The following is a 21,053-nucleotide window of genomic DNA, read 5'->3' as shown; positions in this document are numbered from 1 at the left end:
AGAAGGAACGCCCGACCAGTGCATATTGCGGAGACGGGGTCCTACACGAGTCGTAGGCGCTGGCCGTGGTTTCCCTTCGTGGAATGGCCTCGAAGCCCCTTCCAGACAAGAAGTCCCGGCGTTAATGTTCTAGAGACGTACTTGTTTCTTCAGGGACCGAAAGTGAACGCGACATCATCGTGTCATCGCAATATATCTGAAGCTGGCTGCGCCTTGCTACTTCTACAGAACTCGGTACGCTAATGATGCATATATAAAATTGCGCATGTATCTCTACGTGTGTGTGGCATATCACACTGGTCTTGAGAGGACCTTTGAATATCGCTCGTAGTTTCCGCCCTTATTCGCGTCATGATCATCACAATGTTCATCACGCACGGCTTGATTCACCTGCTGTATACTTCACTAAAGCATCATTAATAGTTTTATTAAGTCTTAATACCTTCACTAATCCCTCTGATCAGAGCGTCAAAACTCCTAGGGTTTCTTTTTTTTTTTTAGCGTATGGTGACCACAATGTACAACAATGCGTACTGTCTGGCCCAGTAGGCCACTTTACAAAAACAAGACAGCTTCGGTTCGTTTTCCTTCTTCGCTCTCTTCCACACAATTCAACGCATTTCTTCCTCAAACGGAATCATTAACTTTCGTCTTTTGGTCACGGTATATAGAAGATTCTGCTCAATCCACCATCGCAGACATAAGTATGTGGTTTTCGAATACAACTGTGAATTTTCTTTTAGTCTGCCCTCTATGAGCTTAAGCTCGCAAATTTCGCGCACGACTACGATTCAGGCAAGATTAACTTCCTTCACTGGGAACTGGAATGCCCGAGTAGGCGAGGTTGTTTACAGCGTGCACTCTAAAGCGTTGTTGATGTGGCCCGCGCAAGAAATCACCGCGGCTCATTTCGCGCTATATATTGACTTAATGAACCACGCCCTTTGCGCGGCTAAATATGTCCCCTATTCGCGCAGTACATTTAAAAACAAAACTAAAACGAAGCAAACAGTGAGCATACCGGCGTTATCGGTTGGCGGCGATCTGCAAGGCCGCACTGCCTTGAACCTAGAGTCGGAGATTTCATTTCAATCAACGGAAACGTGCTTTAGCTGGTGTCTCGTGGAAAACAGCAGCTACAAAAGCTCAGCAGCATTTAGCTATGGCGGTTATGTAAGAGCATTAAAAAGACCACAGCGCCGTCTGAACTGAGAGCGTTAGCTTTCGTTCTATGTACTCCGCTACATATATCAGCCTGATCTTAGCTACATGATAATACAGTTTAGTAAATAAAACTTGAATTTAGCAACACACTACTAATCACTAAGGCTCAAATGTAGTAACGCAAGTTCGAAAGGTCATGAGGTGACGATTACATGGTTTGTTGTCTTCACTGTCGTGATAGTTATTTTGTTCGTCAGTCGTCGAAGATACGGATACGCCTGGTTTTTCTAAAAGAAAGAAATCAAATCCCGCCTAAACTCAACCCTCCCCGCGTGTAGGGTTGCTAGTACACCGGGTGCAACGTCACTAGCCTCCATATCTTTCTTCTGCCTTTGTCTCTCTCCAATAAATAGAAGCGTTCGTAAGTGCCGATTTCAACCAGTCGTGACTTTGGACATTGGTTGACACCGTCTAGTAGCAAACCACAGGCAAACTTACGGACGAAAATCTAGCTTGGTGAGTTCGAACCGCAAACGAAAATCGGTTTTACATCTAGCCAGTCACCGGCCACGTCCTTTAAAGTGGTTGACGACCTTTACATGTGGTTGCCAGGACTTACCTCACAGCCTTATCGCAGAATAGGTGCACAATATTTGATACAGGCGCCTTTTGACGTACGGTGTACTGCAAGAACGAAAAGAATAAAAATGCTCTAATCATCACTGGAAAATCAATGCCTGACCATAAGGTAAGACCACTGAGAGGCATGGATTTCCCTGTAGCACGTTACTAGATACCTTCATCGGATATGGTCCGGATCGTGTCAAAGTTTTTCTCGAAGATGCAAGAAGTCGCAGCTTTTCATTGAGACCACATTCGAAAGATGACCAGATCGAGCTCGCCCTGGGGGTTGACGCTAGACAGCAAGGCTGCTGTGCGGTGGGGTGATATTAATAGGATTTGTGAAGGCTTCCATTCCAAAAGTATACAGCACACAATGTATGCCGAATGCACGCAATGCTAACCTTCAGCACTTGCGTCTCCGTTTAGAAATGTAAACCACTTTAAAGTAACATTCAGTGCAGTGTTGACCCGACAGAAACCTTGAACATATGCAAATGAAGCCTGGTGACCAAAAACAATATCATGTCCCCTTATTATATGGAAAGTCATGTGCAAAACAACTATACATTCAGAAGTGTATACTAGCAAGTTTAACAAAAACTTCGACGTGTGTTTCACTACGTAAGACTGTCGTTGGTGTCCTTTCTTGCAATCAGAAACCGCGTCCACTTGGTACAAGTTATATTTTGTGACATAACAGTATCATCTCAAAGAAATCAATATTCTTGCACTTTGTCCTGATGAGTCCACACAAATCAGGCCAACTTCATACGCAGTCACATTTAGAGCCTTCACGCTTTGCCCCCGAGTGTAGCCGGGCTGTCTTTCCGGGAAGTCGGCGTTCACTTTAGACGTCACGCAGCCACGTCTCGAGACACGAACGCTGATATCTTTATCCCCGCAAAATAAATCATCTAGAAGGTTGCAGCTCCCAAATTAAGCATCTCCCTCAACGCAACCTCGCGATGCCCACGGAAGGAAGCGCCAAAGGCAAACGCTGCGGGAGCAAACGATAAAAACAGCAAGCGAATGAAGGCGCGGGAGAGATGGATGCAGCGGCTCCGATCGAGAACGAAAGTGAGGCGTCCGCTGCTCCAAGGTTGCTTCGCCCAACAGCAGCAGCCCCGGGGCCAGCATGTCTTTTCCACTGGCCGCACGGTACTTTTCCAGGGAAGTGTGCGACCAGGCGCACGTATACCCGTCCTACACCCCCAATGGAACCGGTGCAAGCAACAAACGCCTCCAGTGAGCATATTTAGGAGTCGCGCCCTACAAAGTAACTCGCCAACGCTGTGTAACGACTCCGCCTAGTAAGAAGAAAAAAACGATAAAGAAAGAAAACGTGCCGCAGGAACAGGAAAGGGGCGAACCTAACAAGAGTGGCACGCTGACAAGCGCCGGAACATTACCTCTTGGCTCGCTTTACTGCCCGGACGCTTTTGGTAATGACCGTCACAGCACTTTGACATACACACCGATGACCCGTGTCGCCCATTGAGGTTTGGTATTTGTGTGTTTCTTCCTTTCTTTCCATCGAGTCAATGACAACGACATTAGGTCCCCATTCATTTCAGCAGTGCAGTGTTGAACAAGGGCATACATGAGCCGCCGATGCACTTGCTACAGGAGGCAAGGCTTGCAAGTGGATAAGCGTCTACATACACGAGGTGGATGTACGGAGCTGTAAGCTCGCATTCACCGAAAGCAACTCTGAAGACGACCTTCCACCGCGAAGACTAGTGCCATGGTTCGTCACTGACTAATGGTCTTCTTTCGTCTCAAGAACGGAAGATGGGTTGGGACTGCGCCTTTGAGGAAGCGTGGTGGATAAGAATCTGATCAGAGAAGCACGGTGTTCGTTATTGCACCTTTGGCGAATAGAAATGGGCTCCTCCTCTTGGATCAGAAAAATGCGGCGCCGATCTCAAGTGCCGGAGTACTGGCTTCTCGCAGTTTTCGTGCATTGTACCTGATGACATTGCCATTGCCCAAGACTGCACATGATGAAGACTACTCAAGGACAGTGCTTCCGGGGACTACAGTGAAAAGGTTGCCGTCCCCCGAGAAGAATGTACCAATTTCCACAAAACTTCCACAAAAATGCATGCGAGGTAATTAGTGCTGCCTGTCTGTGCAGCACCCCCGCTAGAGTCACTTTCAGTACACCTTCTCCAAAATTTTTCTGGCTATCTTCACAGGAATATCCATGTCGTTGACAGCGCGTGAAGGCAGTGCACGAAGACAGCACGCAGGATATCCGGCGATCGCGTCCGTACACAAAGAACACGTGCTTCAACGTCCGCGTCACTATTCCCGTACTGTTACGTCGAGAGCTTCCCCTCACCTGAAATCGCCAAGCACGCATGACACCACAGGGCTATATGCCGAGAGCAAATCGCTGCAGTGTATGGTGTATGTATACGATGGCGCTTAGCACGGGCTCGGGGGGCGAAGTTTCTTTCGATCGGTTTCCACAAAGCTCTGGAAAGAGCGAGAACAAAAATTCGAAAGAAGAAAAGGAGAGGGGAATAAACGCAGTAAAAGTGCCGGGAGGAGTCTCCCCCCGCCTATGCGAGCACCCTCCTCTTCCTACGCGAACGCGCGCGCCGATTGAACGCCGCGGGAATCAGATAGCGGCGAAAAGGCGCGCGCACAAGCCAGCCGAGAGAATCGCGTGCATACGCGGACGCACCGCCAACGGCCGGCGACTGTGTGTGTGCGTGCAACCCTCGCCCCCACCTCGAAGGCACACTTGTTGCGGCGGAAGGCGGCGGCACAGAAACGGAAACAAGGCGGGCACTCGGGCGGCCGACCGGTGCGCAGCAGGGAGGCGAGACCCCCCCTGGCAGGGGGGGCATCGACTTGCCTCCTCTCTCAGACCCTGGGGTCCCCCGCTTATATAAAAGGGGGCCGCCTCCCCATTCGGAAGCCCCCGATCAGCGGCAGCAGTCAAAGCAGCTCAGAGCAGCGGCAAAGGAGCTCGCAACAGCGCAGCCGCTTGTATAGTCACTGAGGCAAACACAAGCCGCCGCATCATGTCCCTGCTGCTCTTCTCGCCGTGGTTAGAGGTCACGGTGCCTACATGGCTGGCCGTGTTCGTCGCTGTGCTGTTAGTCAGCCGCAGGTTCTTGACCGGAGCCGTGAGCCAGCTACCGTTGCCCCCGGGACCGTGGGGGTTGCCTCTGGTGGGCTTCCTCCCGTTCCTGGGCAAGGAGTTCCACCGCACCCTGCAGGCGCTGGCGGTCACCTACGGCCCCATCTACCAGATATTCCTGGGCTCCAAGCGAGTCGTGGTCATCAGCGACCCCAAGCTGGTGCGCCAAGCCTTCAGCCAGGCCGCATTCTCCGGACGGCCCGACACGGAACTGACCAAACTCCTGCAGGGATACGGTGAGGACCTGCTGGATGATGCTTCCGTGGCCACCACCTTGCGCGATACCGTTCCGTGCACGTTGGGCGGCGTCTCGGAGGGTGGCGGTGTGCGGCAGCCGACGGGCGATCGGGGGGCGTGGCTGGCTGTCCCAGTCGAGCAGACGTGGACCAGACTGTTCTTCCGCGTCCATGCAGCTGAACGTCCGGCGCTCGCTGCCGCGACGTCGTGCCATCAAGACCGTTAGCCGCCCTATCTGACCGGTACGAACAGTATGATTCCACCAGTCGTTCCCGAGGTCGCGAGTTTGAGCAGGTCAAGCAAGGTGCGGCTTTCGCCGCCCTATAGAGTCCACTACTCAATGGGAATTAACACTGCGGATCAGGAATTACGGAACCATCATTGAACAGCGTCAGGCGAGTTTTTTTCGGAAGTTCCACCACTTCACTATAAGGATGCGCTCGACCAAGAAGTTTTAACAAGCATGACATTGTTCACGTCATTATATAAACGTTCATAACATTTTCTTCATAGAAAACTAAACAGCATTGACTCTTCACGCATGAAGAAGTGTCACGCCGCTGCATGCTGCTCGAAAAACTGATTTTATAACGGCGCACTTAGTCCGCAATCATTCGCACTTATGCACACCCTCTAGAACTGTGCGTCACGAGACATTCATCCTTACATTGTTGACGACATTAACGAGAACGCACGAGATAATGAATTAAAGGAGAGGTGAGCACTCGTTCTGGCCACGAGTACACCCTCAACACAGACGCTAACGTGCGTACCTATACGGTCGCTGGAAGGTAGGCGATGACGAAAAGGAGCGCATTCTCCCAGCGCAGGGCGACACTCGGCGCAGGATGTTGTAGAGAATAACGCCAATCAACAAGAGGCGACTTCTGATAGAGTATTTTTCGGCAAACGTGACTTTAATCTTCTTACGCTTGGTCAGCAGTGAAACGATGATCGCATGCGTTGTACGCTGTGCGTTGGTCTCACTCCTTCACTGTCACGTATGTGCAAAGTATTTGAAGACTGTGTCTCAGTGCTCGCGTGTACCGGTATGACAGTCAAAGAGAAATACGGGCATTTTATGCGTAGGCGCTGATTCGTTACTTCAATACTATTTCGAAGCCTATATCAGACGCCGCCAAATACCGTCACTGAAATAATTAGCGAGTTCCTCGCATGCATTGCACCGGCGTGAATCCATCTGCACATTCAACCACGCGGGATACTTAATATCCAGTATAATACGGGTTTATATTAGACAGGGGCGTAGCCAGAAATTTTTTTCGGGGGGAACGGGGGTTCAACCATACTTTATGTATGTTATTTCGGGAGGGGGGTGTAAACCCCCCCCCCCCCTTAGATACGCCCCTGATATTACACTCAATCGCCGCCGAATGGGAGCTGGCTGCGTCGTCTTTCCAATGAGTTTTATGGAACCGTCCTAAAGATGACCTGATGCAAGAAAAAAAAAAAACGAGGAAAAGCGTGCGCTCTAATCAATTTAGCGTAATTCGTTAAGGTAACAGACAACTTACAGCTCCCCCATGGTAGAGGCATACAAATTGGTTTTTATAGACACACAAATTGTTTTACAAGGAATGGTGCATCGGGTAGATTGTTATCATGCTTACCTTAATAAAGATGTGCATTCGGACACCTTAGGTTGACCGTAATACGTTACTTTTTGGCTTTGTCAAGGGCAGGCTGAAGTTAAATTTACAAGAGAAATATGCAGGCGATTGCCGGTACAACCATCCCAACATGCCCCGCACTTTGTAAGGTCAGAGGCTGAGCCTTCTATTGTTATCTAAGGTAATGAGCAGCTGTTAACTCCAAATGTGTCCTTTTATTAATGGTCATGATCGAGGTGTTTCCGCAGGCACTTTGCACGTGCGTTTTCAATGTATGCAGAAAGCCGAACTGAACAATCCAGTCGTTCTGCGAGATGCATTGTCGTAGCAATATAGTAATCCGAGTTCGTTTACTTATATTTAAAAGTCCTTACTTACAGCTTTCAGTTGTAGACAATTTTGCTTCGGCACGAAATCTGCTACGTACAGTTTCGTATTTATACTTCAACTGACGCATATATACTTTAAACGGTGGTGGCACTATAGTTTGGGCCAAGAAAAATATTGCCATCAACCGCGTGCTTCCAATGTCACGAGCGAAAATGTTTGCGACAGTGACACGGGCAGTATTTTATAGCTATCTCTCTCGCTCTCTTTTGTACACTTGATAAATATACGTTCAGACAAAAAACCTAACCTGACCAATTTGCTCCCTGTATCCCGCAGGTATCATCAACTCTGCAGGTGCCCTGTGGCGTGAGCAGCGTGCCTTCCTACACCGCGTGTTCAGGGACTTCGTGCCAAGAAACGGAAGGCCCGGCAGCGTGGCACTCGAACAGAAGATGCAGGTGTGTTGCAATTGCCGGTGTTTACGCTTTTCAGCGAGTTGCACAAGGGGTGTTAACCCCACGACCACGTGCAATGCTGTTCCGATCGACTGATTGGAGCGATTTAGGGTGTTCAGATATAACCACCGCTGTAAAAACAACTAGCATATCGCATTTATCAAGTAGTTGTTACCACCGAACAGCCGACGGAGGGCAGATCACGCGACGGGCTGATGTAGAGCGAGCACGAAATTCCCAGTGTGGTTGGCGCTTCGTGAATCATTGTCACGCTGGACCTATGCTCTTGGAGGAAAACGGTAAATACTACAAATAAGACGTGTGTGAGAGGCGTATTTTTGGCAAGGAGTCGGCCCTACCGCCTCCTTTGACTGTCCTATGCACGACCCGTAGCCCTTGGACTCGTAACCCGCACAGACTCATTGTCAGGTGGCGTTTTAGCACCATTAGTTTTGCTGCCGTCGCCTCTTTCAGTATAGGTCAATAAAAATCAATTCTTTTTTTCTGCACCGTGACCTCCAATAAAAATGACGTGAAAGAGCTCCTAGCCGAGTTCAACGCCACCTTATGAACGCTAACCATTATAGCCGTAAGTAGCGAGAAACATAGGCGTGCGCACAGGGAGGGGGGGGGGGGGGGCAGGGGGGCGGCCCCCCCCCTAATCATCTAAGAGGGGGGGCGCAAAGTCTGCCCCGTACATTGACCTAGTAGGCTGGGGGGGGGCGCTGCGATGAACCTTTGCCCCCCCCCCTGATGGAGAACCCTGCGCACGCCTATGGAATGAAAGCTTTATTGTAATGGAAACAACTTTATTGCGCACGCCTATGGCGAGAAAGATTAATATTCGTTCAATAAACTGGGAGCACGGAACAAAGGACCAAGGTTGCCAATGGTGGCCACTTTTCGTCAAATTGGCGAATTTTAGAGGCCCGTGGCGACCTAAAATTATGAATGGCGACATATCGAATTTTTGGCGATTTTCGGCTTAGGTGTCCACTGAGTTATGCATCCTAAGCTCAGTGTCTTCCCAACGAATGAGCGGCAACATTCTCTGTATTTTTCTTGGTTTTAGACCCACGAGTAGAATGTGCACATTACGCGTCATTCAGTATGTCCGTCCTGTAACTCGTATGAATCTCCTCAATTCATCTATATGCAGGAGGTATTGCAGCGTCCCCTAGCGACATTCTAGCAACATGTAAGTCAGCGGACTGCCTTGCATACCTCGAGGCGGCATTGTTTGACTATAAGTTCATGGCTTTAGGGGATTTAAGCTTCTCTAAAATTTCGTTTCTGAAGGGGCTAGACGACGGGTTGGCCGCGTCTCCCGACCATTTGTTCCGCCAAAGCTCCAACTGTTCTGAATAGCTTGGCGACTTATTCACTATTTCAGTACCCCCAATTCAGCCCGTAAAGATTGTTTTGGAATAGCGAAGAGAGGCGGATACGCGGCTAGTTGTGCAATAAAAAATATTTATTGAGGCATTTTCCACTGTTCTCGGTGAGCGTGTGCAATGAAAACAATTGCTATATAACATTTTACATTATCTACCTGTTCATTAATAACGCATCGGATTGACGCGTGTAGATATAAGTGACTATAAGAAAGGGTCGGTGGCATCCCGTATCATATTGGTTCACACTGAAAAGGTCTAACACTCACTAATGATCGGTTCCTGTAAGAATTCTGTAGTGTTATCATCAATAAACCTTTTAATCCTCTTAATTCATATAAGGGTACGTAAAGCTGTCTGCAAAGAACGCTTTCACGGTTTTCGCCCAAGGTTTACCACACTCTTACCTTCAAAACAGGCGGACAGGGATGGAAGGGTATCATGAACATTTCATTCATTCACCCTTGCGCCACCACGCACATCTTGCGGCTAGTCGGAGAAGGAGCACCATGCACTCCCATGATGAAGCGGGCGATACGACTAGTATTGAGAAACGTCAATATAATTTCATGGTCTTGGATGGTACTGTATTCTACGGGGCTGTACGTGAGTGGAAGCTTTCATTACTAGTTATGCCGCACATATCTAGAATGGCGACTTTTTTGGCGAAATTTGTAAAAACATGGCGACTTTTTGCTCGTCGTTTGGCGACATTTAATCGAAAGTCAGTGGCAACACTGCCAAGGACGACGGACGAGGAAGGACCACACCACACGTCCTCGTCCGTCGCCCTTGGTGCCACGCTCCCAGTTCTTTGGACGAATATCAATTGCCACCTATCGATCTTTTTGCGAAAGTTTACTCTGGAGAACTAATATGATAGGACGTATACATGGCGTATACCCACCAACGCCATTGTTCGAGATACACGCTTATGATCACCAACGGCTTCCATCGTTGTTGCGTTGGCGTGTCACACTAATTGAGACAGGGAATGCACAGATACTTTCACTGTACCGCATCCCGCATAGGATAACGCTTAGAGCAGCAACGATGGAGGTCTCCTTACTGTGCCAACTTACAAGTCATAGCTGTGTGTAATATGCCATGCGTCAGCGTGAGACGCCTCCGCGTCTTTTGCCAATGTGAGTGACCCGGCGCAATACCAACCGCGCAGGTTCACATCAGCGAGTTCCTGTCGTCGCTGGGTCCGTTCGAAGGCAGCTCGCTACACGTGCGCCGGTCTCTCGCGCGCGCCGTCAGCAACATCCTCGGCTCGTTCCTCATGAGCGTCACGTACTCGTCGCGCGACTCCAAGTTCGAGCAGCTGCTCGCGCTCTTCGAGGAAGGATTCCGCCTGCTCACGCTCGCCGTGCCCGTGAACTTCATACCGGCGCTGCGCTACGTCCCCGGTTCCAACTGGGCCTACCGGCGCATTAAGCGCAACCGGCACCAGACGGCAGACTACTTCAGGCGCATCGCCGACGCGCACCGGTCGTCCTACGTCGAGGGCACCGTTCGCGACATCGTGGACGCGTACCTCGCCCAGCTGCGCAGGGACAAGGCCAGAGGCATCCAGAGGGAGGACACGTACTTCTCCGGTGAGGAATTCAATGTCGGACCTACGTATCCCGCGAAAATGAGTCACCGTGTAGCACTACGCAGCACTAAGGGTAGTAGTACGGGTATACGGTTATAGGCAGTACTACGGGTATACTATTCACGTGGCTTTCGTGTCCTCCAACATTCTCCATTTATAAGCCAGGTTTCGGTGGTCGCGAATGTTGTGACGCACTACGAGTGATATCTGATTTCGCGTACATACCACGGGCTTTTATTTAGGGATACGGACAGAGCAAGCCTAAAGTTCTGGAGACTTGAAAACCTGTCACACTACATGGACTGGATGCAATGGGCGTCTTTTCACTTTACCTCCTTCCCCTCTCATTTTCAGTAACGAGTATAAATAGTGGATCGAGTTGGTGGCCCGCGTAAGCCCTTGCGTAATTCTATGACTCATCACGTGCCGGCTACGTGACCTTCAGTTGCGTTATGGCAATTGCAAATGGCCAAAGCATGTATATGTTGTCCGGCGTCAGTTCCCAAACAAGACTCCATGAACACTGTCGATAGCTCCGGGATTAAACGATTCGCGTACTGGCATATTGCTGAGAGGTTTATGCTTTGTTCTCCTAACATGTTCCGCACTTCCCCATCTTATTCACAGAGGAGCAGCTGGTTCAGGTCCTGATGGACATATTCAGCGCCGGCCTAGAGACCGTCACCTCGACCCTAGAGTGGGCCATTCTTTTGTTGGTGCGTCACCCGCACGTCCAGCGGCGCCTCCAGGAGGAGCTGGATGCCCACTTGGCGTCCGAAGGCGATAGGCCCGCCAGCATGGCCGACCTGCCCGCTCTCCCTTACGCACAGGCCACCATCCTCGAGGTGCTACGACGTGCCAACGTCATAGCACTCGGAAACGCCCACGCCACAACCTGGTAAGCACGAAGTGACACTTGAAACATTTGGGAGGCTTAGCCATTGGCGCGCGTGCACCGGCTAGTAGACGAAAAAATTTGCCGTTACACTCACATTGCAAAACAGTAACCGACTTATCTAAAGCACTGCAGGCCGAACTTTTAAAATATGTTGCCGAGTGTCGGCACATGTGTTTTCTTGACAAGTCTGTGGCAATAATTAGCTACCGTTAACTAGTATGGAATATTTCTTTAATTCAGTGTCACACTTTTTCAAAACATTTGCTATTGAGGAGGCGAAAGTAAAGCTTACGCTGCTATGGATGGTTTAATTGAAGGCCAACTTACTGTATCACCATAGCTTTCAAACTTGTATTCGACACCTCTCGCGCAGGACTAAGCAATGACAAGGACAGCCGGCCAGAACACTGTGCATACTGTAACATGCAGGGCACCTGCACATAGATTAGCGTGTAGTAAACCGTGCATTTTACAAAGTACTAACTGCCAGATAGATAAACACACCTTCGCGCTTCCGATATTCGTACTTCCCTCCCCTGAATGCGCACAAGGAGCAAGTTTAATGATGGAAATTAGTGCGACATTTATGAACGGATGGTTGAACCAGATGAGTAAGTCCATTCTCCGTAGTTAACAATGCACGTAATTGATATTTTCAGCGACGTGGAGCTGGCGGGCTTCCGTATTCCGGCGGACACTCACGTCATCTCCAACCTGTGGGCCATCCACATGGACCCTGACCTGTGGGAAGACCCCGAAGAATTCAGACCAGAGCGCTTCCTGGTGAACGGACGGGTCCACAAGCCGGATTACTTCATGCCCTTCTCTGTCGGTGAGTGAGCCTCCACTATATGCCAGCCGCTCAGTGGATATATAGATGTTTTCCCGCCGCATTTTCGGTGGAGGCGAAAATGCTTGAGGCCCGTGTACTTAGATTTAGGTGCACGTCAAAGAACCCCAAGTGGTCGAATTTTCCGGAGTCCTTCCCTTCAGCGTCTCTCATAATCATGTCGTGGTATTGGGACGTTAAGCCCCAACAATTATTATTACAGGCGTTTTCCCGCTGAACACGACGACGCGGGTTCGATTTCCGGCAGCGATAGTTTCATTTCGATGAGAGCGAAGCGCCAGAAATGCGTACTTGTATTGGATGCACGCTAAATAATTAACCCTTGTTGTTGGAAATACAATTACAGCCTTGTACTACGCATCCGTTCCGGGATGTTAAACCCCAGGATTTGAACTTGTGAGTGTTGTCAGCGCGATATCGAACAGGCGCCTCAGAATACAGAACCATGGATGCTGTGCTCAAATGGTATTTAACTCTGCCCCTGTCTACTTTCCTCATCGTATTCCTTGTGCCACGGGGACGAAAAGAATAACCCCATTTTCAAGAAGCCTCATGTCAGAGAGAAAGAGAGGCAAAACTTTATTTTTTGTCCTCTCTGGGGTCAAGGGAGGCGGGGGCCGGGAGACTAGCCCTACCGGAGCCCCTCTTCGCCAGGCGGCGCACAGACCTTGGTTCTTGGCGGCGTCTTCGGCCAGCCGGACTGCCCAGAGTTGGTCATCCGGGCACGCGCTGAGCAGCATAGCCTCCCACTGCTCGGGCGTGATTATCCTAACTGTAGGGTTGGTGCTCTGTTTGATGTAGTGTGTCGCTGCGGCACATGACCAGATAATGCGGTCGAGGTTGGCGCGAGCCGCGCCGCAAGCTTTGCATTGTGGTTTTATAAACATCTGGGTATATGCGACTATACAGCGTAGGTGTGGGCAATGTTCGTGTCTGTAGTAATCGCCAAGTTGTCGATCGGTGCGTATTTATATCAGAGAAGCACTGCTGAACGCGTTCGCTTTGCTAAAGCATGTTTTGTGGTACTTGAATAACAACTGCTGTGAGATTTGTAATGGTAGGTCTACTTCGGAGTGTCAGAGTGTACCAAAGTGAACACGTGAAGCTCCTTGAATGGTCAAGGAGCTTCAAGTGTCAAAAGCACAATCCGATTAAGAGAACTCCGGATTCATTTCGACCATCTGACGTTTCTCTATCATGTATTTTTCTTCCTCAGTTCACAAAGACATCATCGTGGAGGCTAGAAAATTATGCATATTTTAGGATGTTGCTTAAACGGACATAGCTGCATTAACGCCCGACTTCAACACTAACAATTTCCGTCAAGCTAATTGAAAACTATAGATCAATATAATTACACTGAGATTTGTCAGGCAAGCTTACGCGATTCAAATGCAGCGACGGAATCGCGTTTTCTAAAATTTACTGCTAAATCTACTTCCAGCTGCAAAGAGAACGTCCGGCGTACTGAAAATCTCCATTTGGTGTCTGCCCCCCCCCCCCCCCCCCACACACACACACACTTCCAGACACTAGCATATTGTATCAGTGGTAGCTCAGGGGTTGTGGCGTTGCGCTGCTGAGCACGAGGTTTCTATATCGGCCGTGAAATGCCGACACACTCGTTCACCCACGTGCTTAAAATTGACTTAGATTCCCCTTCTACAGTGTTCGTCCCGATGTGATAATGCGGTTTTGGTATCCATCATGCGGAGTCAACCGCATCCTTTCTTAGCAACTATTTGAGCCGCAAGGGCGGCCAGCATTGTATCGACTGCCGATAATACCGGGGCTTGGCTGCTTTGCACGGACACCTTAGTTAAGACCGGTGTAATGGCTATCTCTCCTACACTGCAATTTGGTGCACTTCCGCGTCTGTTTTACAGCGAAAGGTGTTATGAGATCATTTCACCGGCCGTTTTTGGCACCGTAGTTGTCCGCCGCCGCCGGTGTCCGTAACCAGTATCGCTCGAAATAAGAAAAAAAAAAACTAAATAAGAAAAAATTCCAGGACGGAACGAGGTTCGAACCTGGGCCCTCTGCGTGGGAGCCCAGTATTCCAACCTCTGAGCCATGCCGGTGCTTGAAACTGCTTTGCAAAAAGGTCCTATACAGGCTTCACGTCGGGAAGGAACCACATTAGCATATGCAATATAGCGTGGTAGAAGAGTAAAATAAGCACCAAGCGTCGCACAACGCGAATTCTGTAACCAAGCGTCACACAATGCGAATTGCGCAACGAGCAGGTTGTTGAATGCTTCCAACCCATTACAAAGGGCTCTGCCATAATTCTTCGTCGTCATCAGGCACAGCATCAACAAAGTGCGCATAATGCCTTACATGTGTTTAGCAGGTACCACGGCTCTCCGTAGAATGACGAAAAATGGCAGTGTCTGCTGCCCTACTTCTCAAAAACTACAATGATTTACAGCGTAGTGGGTTCCTCGCAAGTGCACTTGTATTGGTTGCCAAGGAAGCCCATAAGCACATAATCCATTTCCTCGGTGTCTCAGTAAAGGTCTCGCCCCCCCCCCCTCCCGTCTCTCTCCCACGTCAACGTATGTTATACAGCATGACGGAAGAGGGAAATAGCGACCGGGCGTCATCCAATGCAAATTGCTGAACTGGTGGGCCGTTTAAAGCTTCCAACCCATTACAAAGGGCTGAGCCATAATTCTTCATCGTCATCAGTCGTCGCATCATCAAAATGCACATAATGCCTTACAGACGTGTAGCTGGTGCCTCGCTTCTCCGCAGAATGACGAATAATGTCTCAGTAGGTGCTTCCCAACTTCACAAAAATTGTGATTTATGGCCTAGTGGGTACCATTCTAGTGTACTTCTATTGTAGCCCCAAGAGAGCTTACAACGGGCTCTAGAAACGCCGCTCTTCCCGCTTTCGCTGTGACTGTGCTGCGATTTCAGCGCAGGCCTGGCGTTTTTTTTGCTCTCGCAACTAGCGGGTTCTCGTTTTGTCATCCAATAGCTGCTGCTGCTGAGGTGGCATTGCCACTGTGAGCGCTGCGAAGCGAGAAATGCAGTTGTATGATAAATGTTACATACGTTGTGCATGTTCAACTCGAACAATAATACACGCGGGCCATTTCGTTCTCCACTGACCTCCTGCGTATTCGTGTCGCGCAGGTCGACGCATGTGCCTGGGCAACCACCTGACGCAGAGCGAGGTGTTCCTCTTCCTCAGCAACCTGCTACAGCGTTACACGCTCGAGCTGCCCGAAGGCGAGCAGCCGCCTTCCATGGATGGCCACGTGGCGGTGTCGCACACGCCCCGACCTTTCCGGGTCAAGATCACGCCAAGGAACTCAACCGCCACCGAGACCATCCCCACCAGCGTATTTGCCAGTGCCCAACAGCTCTGCAGCGGCCTCGGTTGAGTGGAACGCTTGGACAATCTCACCATGGCCCACCTAGCTACCATGTTCCTTCCCACGAGTTGACCGTTTCCTGGCCACTCCCGTTCCTATGCCAACTACGGTGAAAAACGAAGAGGACGTACCTGACGGCTCGCGTCCACGCAAGTCTGTGAGCTGCAGCCCACGTGCTTCTCTAGGACTATACTTAAGCCTGGTGACTGCCAACGACATTGTACCGGTGCGTTACATATACAGATCATCCAGCAGGCCACAACCGGTGACGAAGAGAAGGCTGCACTAACTGCGGCCACTCAGAAGGTTAACGCGTCTATACTATATAGTGTGCGGTGAAGAACTACCTCGTCTTCATCAGAGCTGGACCCATCAGTCATACAGTCATTAGAGTTCTCACGTGTACAGCCCACTTTCTCAGTGGCACGAGAAACCACAATAGCTGTAGACTACACGCCGATCGAGCTTACGCTGATATGTGCCGTACGGCCATATTACCTCAGGATGAAGACCCGATATAATCGTTGTTCGTTAAAAGCAGCACTTTTCATGTAGCCTAGAACGTTCGCAGCTGCCGTCCACACAGTGTCAGGCTTGAGAATGCAGATGGCACCAAGCAGACCGTGTAAGTCACATAATCACCATTGATCGATTGCATTACAGTGAATTTTTCAGTGTGTAAAAAGTCATCACTCTGCACTAGGAAAAGCAAACAGAAGCGGTTTCTAGTCTTCTGATACGCGTGTCTAACATGCAACTAAATGCATGACTTTATGACAGGGCCAAGTGATACTTTCTCAAAAGAAGTATCAAAAGACTGTCTACAGTGAAATAACAGCTTTCTTAATGTTAAGTATAAGCAATTAAAAATGCTTACGGCTTGCTTGCTGCCTTCAATAAAGATATCAGGATACTCGTAGGCAAGTGTCGTAAATGCGCTGTAAATTTTGTACAAGAACAGCCGCAGTTAATGTCAGTCGCGATATATAATGTACAAACCGAAGAAGCAAGCAGGTCATTCAATTCTGTTGCATAAAAGTGACGTTGTTAAGTCTACTAGAGAATTGTAGGTGCAAAGGCATACAGTAAAGCAGAATGCATATATTGCAATCGGGGTACTTTGTAAATACAGAAGCAGGGTATTCAGTCACTTGGATTAGTCACTCATGAAGATGGAAGTCTGTCAACTTAGTGTACGAAGAGTCAGAAATGAACCACCTTGAGCATGAAGTCCATTTACCACCAGTCACATGTGTTCATATTCATTCACCAGCTGCATTTCAGAAGCATGCCATCTCCATGTGCCCAAGAGCTTTGCATTTTAGCCATCGACACACAACTGTCAGCTAGTCATTCGCAAGCAATAGCATCCTTCCACTAAATACCTAACTATAACGATTTAGCATAATGCAGGCATATGCCAGAATACTGAGCTAGATGTGAGCACCAAGATAACATTTCAGTCATACTGTGGTTGGTCATAGCATCACACGACTGTGTTACATTCATTGTGTATTCTTGGTTATGTATTCTAGTAGGTGTCTACACAATGCTAGATACGTTTCTAAAAACAATAGACCATTTTCACAATTGTGAAGCTAGCTTACCTGCTATGCAGTTTGCCCAACTAATGGCCACTAGTCACTTACTGCAAACAGAGTGTTCAAGTGCATTTTGCTTATGCTATGACGTGGAAAATGTAGACTCGGCTCTCTTGACATAAACATGCATAATAGACAAGCCCCAGCACGTGCAACTAGGACCTCGTCTCCACTCCAAGCAAGACAGGTGCCGCCATTAGCTGGGCAAATATGCAGCACACGGAAGCGCACTTGTGGATTATGAAAAGGGCCTATTGCATTGTAAGCAGTCTCAGTTGTTGAACAGTGTAGCTTTTTATTGGTCACTGAATGCTGCAGCTGATAAAGCTTATTTCATTAATTAATGTTGCAGCTGTTGCATGGTGTTGCCCATCTCACCATGTTCAGAATGTATGCACACCTCTCCTGTTAACACTTGCCAACTGTATATTGGTTAATTAAGGCAACCTTGAATCAGTGCAAGCTGTGCTGTGTGTCTTGTCAGCAAATGTTCTGCTGCTGTTGTTCCACTGACGGATCCAGAGCTGACGCCCATTCATGCAGAGGATAACATTAAGAAAGTTAAATATTTAACAGTATGAAACTTCCAAAAAAGCCTTACGACCTTCGAATGCCAGCTCCCACTAGAACTGCTTGTGGCAGCAATGGCACAGAAATATATACATCATGAAATTGGTCTGTTGAAATTTAGGTAGCTCACATTGCAAAATACTTGCACCACATAACACTGGTGGCAACTTTAAAGGCAATAAAGTCAATTTTGAGGGAAACGGCACCTAACAGGTGAAACTCTCTGCAAGACATGCACATGTGCTTTGAAGCTCCTTTACTTGATGCTAAACAGAATGAACCACAAGTTTTAATGAGGCACCTTGTGCAAGAAAAGAAAGAAAGAAAAGCCCATATTCATGATGTAACAGAAGTAATGTTGAATCTGCATTGCTCAAAGCCGAGGTAGATGGAACCACTGCACCCGTGTAACAACCCGGGCAAACATTTATTGAAAAATGCATCTTTATTTTGGGGTTCTCATTTTTTTCACAGATGCTGCCATGCTTCACATAGATCTTTGTACAGCATATTCATAAACAATTCTCGCTCATTTACATGCACTTTGCTCTACACAGCTTGTGTCACATGAATACAGATCTCTTTCAATACCCCAAGTCCACGTGGATCTCGCACACAATACACACACAAATTGAACGATCTCGTGTACATAGATGTTTACACATGTTAAGAGACTGTTACACTGCTCATCCCTCATGTCTGTTGTCATTTTCACTTGTATGTACATACTGCAATGCTTTTCAGTGTATATATACGGCATTTTCACCTTGTTCAACCCACCCGCCCTCTCCACTTTTTTTGCATCTGCAAAGTACAAGAAAAAAAAAGACGTTTTGACAAATTCACTTTGTGTATTGTGTCTTACCTCTTTGCATGGTTACATGCTCAAAGCAAGATTGTGTGATTATGCAATGGAAATAATGGTAAGGTGGGCCATGTGCAGTCTGCCAAGACGCAACATCAGACATCTACACGAAGATTGGACTACTTTATCTGAAAGCAGTTCCAATACATGGATATCTCTGGAAACATTACACTGGTCAAGTCAGTGTGATTTCATCCATAAATACAGCACACAAACACAATGTATATCTAAACTGATATAGGCCATACTCTTGAAAAGTACCACAGGCAATCAGCGATCACACTACATTGCCTTACAAACAAATATATTGAAAACACTGTGGATGAGCATTCACTACTTTTCACGAACAGCACAGGTCACATGTACAGTCTTGGAAAGAAACACTGGTCTTTAACACTTTTGTGGCATGTTGTATGCATATTTTAATAAAACTGCAAGGATCACTTAGCACATAGTGCACAATTTATATAGATTGTATAAAAGGTAAAGGAGGAAAAAAAGACACAGCAAGCTCGGTTAAAAAAACAAAACTTCCCATAGAACTTATCTTACGATCACTATTGACATTAATGCAATTAGCAATGTATCGAAACACCATTTGACTAAGTATTTCGAGCATTTATGTTATTTCATACAGAGAACATTTTCTGTAACCACTTAATGCATGCAGGTGAGTCTCATGTCATGCAATGTTGATGATGGATGAGAACAGATCACAACGAAAATATTCACTTACACGCACAACATGGGGCAGTGCTTGGCACCCAAAAGAATTCCATGCCAAATGGAATGCTGCAAGCAGTCTAACATGACTGAAAGAAAACATTAGTTCAGTATGAAATCACCAGCTGCTACTGCCAGAATAGTAAATGCCTGCCTGCCGACATGGAAACAACATATGAATTTCCAGCCAAAAATGAATTTTCAGTTCGACTTCCAGCTGAAAACAAAATTTGTTCCAGGTGGATTTCCAGCTTTTAGCAGGAAATTATCCTGAGCCAGTTAAAAAAAAACAGCGTTTTCCAAATCAACATGGAATCTGTGGGCTAGAATATGGCTATAGGGGTTTCTCACTTCCATTTAGAGATTGTTGATGTCCAATAAAGATATTCAAATCTGGCAACAAGGTATATTCACTAACTGAAAACCACTACACTTTTTGTAATCATGAAAAACCAACTAGCCCAATACTTCACTTTGCTCACTACATCAGCCTCATTTTGTCTTGACAAAAAACTCTCGCAATGTGAGGAGTGCTGCTACCGTTTCAGCTAGCAATATGCTTGACAAAAACAAGTGTCATTTATACAGTAATGATTTCCGGGACATGCCCCAATCTTATGGTACATTTGGCTGGGCACAACGGTGCTGTAACGTGGTTACAACCAGATTTTGAAATTTCGTCGAAGGAGGGACTGTCACAATACACAAGTTGCAGGATTAATGAGGACTAACAGACAATAACGCCAAGGAAAGTATAGGGGGTGTTATCTGTAGTATTTAGAATATAAATGTGAAGAAAGTAAAGTGGACGAAAAGATAACCTGCCGCCGGCAGGGACCGAACCTGCGACCTTCGAATAACGCGTCCGATGCTCTACCACTGAGCTACGGCGGCGGTCATCCTCCCGTCCACTTTATGGGGTATATATGTGCATTTAAACCTTGGAGTGTTAGTCAGCGCCAGTCGCAGCCATGGCGGCGAGTGTGGAACACTCTTTTTCTGCCTTTCTGGCGTCACGTAGCACGTGATCTTTTTACGAGCTGGCAGCTGACCAATAATCCCTCGCATACTACCTGAAGGCATCAAGTCTGCCAGAGCGAGACCCTTGCTATGAATGAAGGAAAGAAGATGACTCTTAAGGGCTCGTTTTCTTTGTTAGACACAATATTAATGAGGACTAACAGACAATAACGCCAAGGAAAGTATAGGGGGTGTTATCTGTAGTATTTAGAATATAAATGTGAAGAAAGTAAAGTGGACGAAAAGATAACCTGCCGCCGGCAGGGACCGAACCTGCGACCTTCGAATAACGCGTCCGATGCTCTACCACTGAGCTACGGCGGCGGTCATCCTCCCGTCCACTTTATGGGGTATATATGTGCATTTAAACCTTGGAGTGTTAGTCAGCGCCAGTCGCAGCCATGGCGGCGAGTGTGGAACACTCTTTTTCTGCCTTTCTGGCGTCACGTAGCACGTGATCTTTTTACGAGCTGGCAGCTCTAAATACTACAGATAACACCCCCTATACTTTCCTTGGCGTTATTGTCTGTTAGTCCTCATTAATATTGTGT

The 21,053-nt window shown here is 47.9% G+C and overlaps 1 protein-coding gene across 1 annotated transcript; it reads left to right on the top strand.

Moving 5' to 3' along the window:
- The first annotated feature begins 4,797 nt into the window (after positions 1 to 4,797).
- LOC119390596 (cytochrome P450 18a1) lies at positions 4,798 to 15,782 on the top strand. Its single transcript, XM_037658188.2, has 6 exons — positions 4,798 to 5,178; positions 7,477 to 7,598; positions 10,167 to 10,590; positions 11,217 to 11,487; positions 12,147 to 12,319; positions 15,482 to 15,782. The coding sequence occupies exons 1-6, from the start codon at positions 4,824 to 4,826 to the stop codon at positions 15,730 to 15,732; spliced, it is 1,596 nt and encodes a 531-aa protein (XP_037514116.1). The 5' UTR covers positions 4,798 to 4,823; the 3' UTR covers positions 15,733 to 15,782.
- Positions 15,783 to 21,053: the final 5,271 nt, after the last annotated feature.

The sequence above is a fragment of the Rhipicephalus sanguineus genome, chromosome 4, assembly GCF_013339695.2.
Source record: "Rhipicephalus sanguineus isolate Rsan-2018 chromosome 4, BIME_Rsan_1.4, whole genome shotgun sequence".
In the NCBI taxonomy this organism is placed as follows: Eukaryota; Metazoa; Arthropoda; class Arachnida; order Ixodida; family Ixodidae; genus Rhipicephalus; species Rhipicephalus sanguineus.
The sequence above is the reverse complement of the archived record's forward strand: the minus strand, read 5'-3'. Positions and strand labels throughout refer to the sequence as shown.